The following is a 4,566-nucleotide window of genomic DNA, read 5'->3' as shown; positions in this document are numbered from 1 at the left end:
CACTGAGCGTATCCGAGTCCATCAGCAATCTCCATGCTTGTCGTGCGAGTAGAGCAAGGTTGAAGAGCTCAACATCTCTAAAACCTAGGCCCCCCATGAACTTAGGTTTCGACATGGTCTGCCATGATACCCATGCAGTTTTCCTCTGGCCGTTCTTACTACCCCACCAAAATTTCTGAATTATGCCATGATGTGATCGCATAAGCCTCTGGGTAGTTTGAAACATGACATAGAGTAAGTAGGTATAGACTGAGCCACATACTTAATAAGCACTTCCTTCCCTCCTGCTGAAAGGCACTTCTCCATCCAACCTTGAACCTTGTTCCAAATTCTGTCCTTGAGGTATTTAAACGACCCCTCTTTCGCTCTACCCACATCCGTCGGCAGGCCCAAATATTTCTCCGATAGCGATTCATTATGGACAGCAAGGATATTCATAATGGAAGCACGAGAAGCATCAGATACCCCTTTACTAAAGTATATGGACGATTTGTCCATATTGTTCCTCTGTCCAGATGCATTGCAATATGTCCTTAACAGAGCGTCCACCCGTACCGCAGCTGTCTCATTAGCCTCAAAGAAAAGTAGACTGTCGTCGGCAAAGAGAAGATGGTTCATCGTAGGGGCGTTCTCTACCATGGAGATCCCCTGAATTCCTCCTTGGGCCTTTAACATGCACGATAGCCCTTTAGCTGCGAGTAAGAACAAATATGGCGAGATTGGGTCTCCTTGCCTCAAACCCCGCGATGGCCTGAAAGCATCCAAACTACCACCGTTGAATAAGACTGAAAATGAAACTGAAGTGACAAACCTCATGACTGTCTCGATGAACCGAGGGCTGAACCCCATCTTATTCATAACTGATCTTAGATAGGACCATTCCAAACGATCATACGCCTTCATCATATCCAGCTTGAGAGCATAGTATCTATTTCCTTTCACCTTCCTGGTCTTCATATAGTGTAAACATTCATAGGCTGTGATGAAATTGTCTGTAATGAGGCGTCCAGGGACGAAAGCCGACTGCTCTTCAGAAATGATATCGGGGAGAATGGTTTTCAAACTGTTAGCTAAGACCTTTGATGCGATCTTGTAGATCACGTTACAAAGGCTTATCGATCGAAACTGTCCTAAAACTTTTGGACTGGCTATCTTGGGAATTAAAACAATGAACGTGTTATTTATCTCCTCCGGTGAATCTACTCCATCAAGCAATCTTATAATCATCCTTGTGACCTCATCTCCACACAAATCCCAATGTTTCTGAAAGAAATGCGCCGGGAAACCATCGGGCCCCGGCGCCTTTGTCGGGAACATCTGAAACAAGGCAACTTTTACCTCCTCATTGGTGTACCTCTCATTGAGTCTGCCATTCATATTGCCGTCCACCCTCGCTGGGATATGGGATAACACTTCTTCCATGCCTATAGTTCCTTCAGATGTATACAAATAGGAGTAAAACTCTGTTGCCATGTTCGATAGTTCCTCTGGGTCTGTGCATGTCGACCCATCTGCATGGTTTAATACTGAGATTCTGTTTTTAGCTCGGCGGGCATTCACTTTCCTCTGAAAAAACTGCGTATTTCTATCTCCCTCGGACAGCCATGTGATACGTGACCGTTGCCTCGCCATAACTTCCTCCCTATAAGCTAGCTCAACCATGCGGTCCTCAATCCTTCTTTCCTCCTCGCTCGGTCCTGTCCTCAACGGATCATCACGTAGCGCAGCAAGTTGACTGCGTAGCAAGCGCAACTCCTGACGAACCAAGCCAAAGGTGCCTCCCCCACCTCGACAATGAGTTTGAAACATCATGTAGTTTGTTAGCCAACTCCGAAACTGAAGAGGCCGGGCCATTGTCATTCCAGGCTGACTCGACTACCCCTCTGAACCGTCCATCGGTTTCCCATGCACACTCGTACCGAAAAGGCGTCTTCGCAATACGTAAATTTCCCGCTTCCAAATCGTTCATTAGCAAAATTGGGCTGTGGTCGCTCTTAGCTGTTGTTAAGTGCTCAACAGTTGCAAAGGGGAAAACATTCGACCAACTTGGCGAGGCCAAAGCCCGATCTAGCCGAACCCTGCAGTACTGACCTCCTGCTACTCGCTTCTCAAAAGTCCAGTCTATCCCCCTGTACCCAATATCAGCCAGACCGCACAGATCCACTGCCTCTCTAAACCCAACCATCTGAGCACTATCTCTTGGATTAGGACCCATTTGCTCCTCCTGTCTAAGTATCTCGTTGAAATCCCCTATGCACAGCCACGACAAGGTACTTTCTCTCAATCTCTTCATCGTGTCCCATGTTTTGTATCTTGAACTTCTGTTGGCCTCTCCATAGAAGCAAGTAAGGCGCCATTGAACACTGCCTGGCTCCATTACCCACGAGTCAATATGATACTGAGAAAAATTCTTTATTACCAGATTAACATCAGACTTCCAAAAAATACATAATCCTCCACTCCGTCCACTACTAGCTACTGCAAAACTACTCTGAAAACCTAACGAAGCCGCCAAACCTTCCACTCGATTGTTTGCTAATTGAGTCTCCACAATGCATAGAACCGACGGCGCACTAGCCCCCACGAGAACGCAGAGCTCATGAACTGTCGCAGGATCGCCAATCCCACGACAGTTCCAACATAAGGTCCTCATCAGGCCCGGCGGCCCTCCTCGAGGGAGGCCGCCTCCGTAGATAAATCCATGTTCTCCCCCTCCTCACCTTGCTGCTTCCTCCTCTTTACTACTGGATTCTTCTCTGGTGTAGAAACCGGGACATTATTGCTTGAATTTGGGCTCGCTCCTTCCAGCATCATAACCGTGTCAGCAACTCTATCAGCGAGATTTGATATCGGCTGCCCCCTTATAGTGATAGATCCATCGGCATTAACCAGCCGCTTACGAGCTCCTCTTTCCACCTCCAACTCCATATGTTGCGCCGGCTGTGAGCTATTTTCCTGTGATCCAATTCCACCTCTAGCCTCCGTCGTCCCTCTACCCCCTCTTCCCCCACGGTCTCCCCTGCCAGACTCTCTCCCTCGTCCTCTTCCAGTGCCATCTCCTCTCCCGTACCTCCAAAGGGCTGGCCCGAAGGGATCTCAGGCTCCCACAACGGCCATTCTCCCCATTCAAAGGATCTGGGATCATGCACTCCATCTCCACACTCGCCCGCTAGATGCCCCATCAAGCCACAAATGAAGCAAAAATCCGGAAGCTTTTCATAGTAGACATTGAACTTTTTGCGTTCTTTCAGAGTGATGTGTACAAAACGGACCAGCGGTGTGTCCACATTCACAAAAACACGAGCACGTAAAGTGCTTGCTGGGTTGATTCTTCCCTCATTTACAATCACCGTGAACGGAGGGTCACCCACCTTTGCTGCAACCCTTTCGGCCAGCTCTCTTCTCCGTGTTAAACCGTCCGGTAAGCCCTTCACACGAGCCCACAATGGGATCATGTTGAGACTATAGTCCTTCACATCTGAAAAACCATCATATTCCTCGATCACCACCGGAGCCCTTCTGAATAACCATGGTCCTCCCTCCATTATCTTCCTCCAATCCCCCAAGCAGTGACACTGGACAAGAAACAGGTTCGACCCCTTGATATTGAAAGTGACCCCTTGCGCCGCCGACCACGCATTGCGCATCTGAGACAAGAGCGCCGCATGACTGAACGGCTTTGTAGTATGAACGCGCAACAAGGCGAGCCAGCGCACATCCTTGATTAGATCATCTACTTCCTCTGAGAAATCCAGGCCTTCTTCCTCCTTCCCATGCAGCTTCAACCCTGCAAACTGACCCTCAAGATCATGATCGTGAAAGTCGCCATACTCATCTTCCTCTCCATCCGGCAAATCCCCCTTATGCGAGCCCTGCTCCTCTCCTTCCCTTCCCTTCGATGCATCCTCCTCCCTTCTCCCACGACCCCGCCTTCCTACCCCAGATCCGATCTCACCCTCCACCGTAAGCACCGCATCTACTGCCGCCAGAACTTCCTCCGTACCCCCCGTCTCCTGAGATGTTGGCTCCGCCATGCAATCACCTGCGCACGACGGGTAGAGGTAGAACTCGATGAGCACCAGAGAAGACCGGTGATCTACCGAGGTTTTACGTGGACTCTGGCTAGATCGCCAGAGGAACTGGTGGAACACTAGCGAAACCCTAGGGGAAAACCCTTGTTGCAGCGGGACCTCTGATCATGTTAAAAGCCAGACGAGATTGCCGCACCAAGTTAAAGAGTGTCGAGCATCATTTTTGCCTATTCAGCCCATCTAGGCCCATGCATGGATAGGACCGTTTCCAAACCAGGGTTCATCGCCCACCGTTCACAAGCCTGGAGGCCCAGCCAGAGTCACTGGCCACCCCACGCTCCTCGCAAGGGCACAACCCTCGAAAGCCGAGTCGCAGCAGATCGGTTAAATCACCCCCAAAACGCACCCACCACCACAACTCCGGCGGCGGCGACCAGACGAACACGAGCACCAAGGCGATGGCGACTGCTCTCAACCGCGGCCTCCGCTCCGGGATCCGCCTCCTCGCCACCGGCGCCGAGGCCTCCAAGCCAGG

General features: G+C 50.4%; 1 protein-coding gene across 1 annotated transcript in view; it reads left to right on the top strand.

The window, feature by feature from the left end:
* The first annotated feature begins 4,336 nt into the window (after nt 1-4,336).
* LOC123045489 (uncharacterized) overlaps nt 4,337-4,566 on the top strand; it is a 3,008-nt gene continuing 2,778 nt past the window's right edge. The window contains exon 1 of the mRNA XM_044468561.1: nt 4,337-4,562. Within this exon, the coding sequence (XP_044324496.1) occupies nt 4,490-4,562 (73 nt within the window). The 5' untranslated portion in view covers nt 4,337-4,489. The remainder of the gene's footprint in view (nt 4,563-4,566) is intronic.

The sequence above is a fragment of the Triticum aestivum genome, chromosome 2B (genome assembly GCF_018294505.1).
Source record: "Triticum aestivum cultivar Chinese Spring chromosome 2B, IWGSC CS RefSeq v2.1, whole genome shotgun sequence".
NCBI lineage: Eukaryota > Viridiplantae > Streptophyta > Magnoliopsida > Poales > Poaceae > Triticum > Triticum aestivum.
Note: the sequence above shows the minus strand (reverse complement) of the source record. Positions and strands in the feature narration are given on the sequence as shown.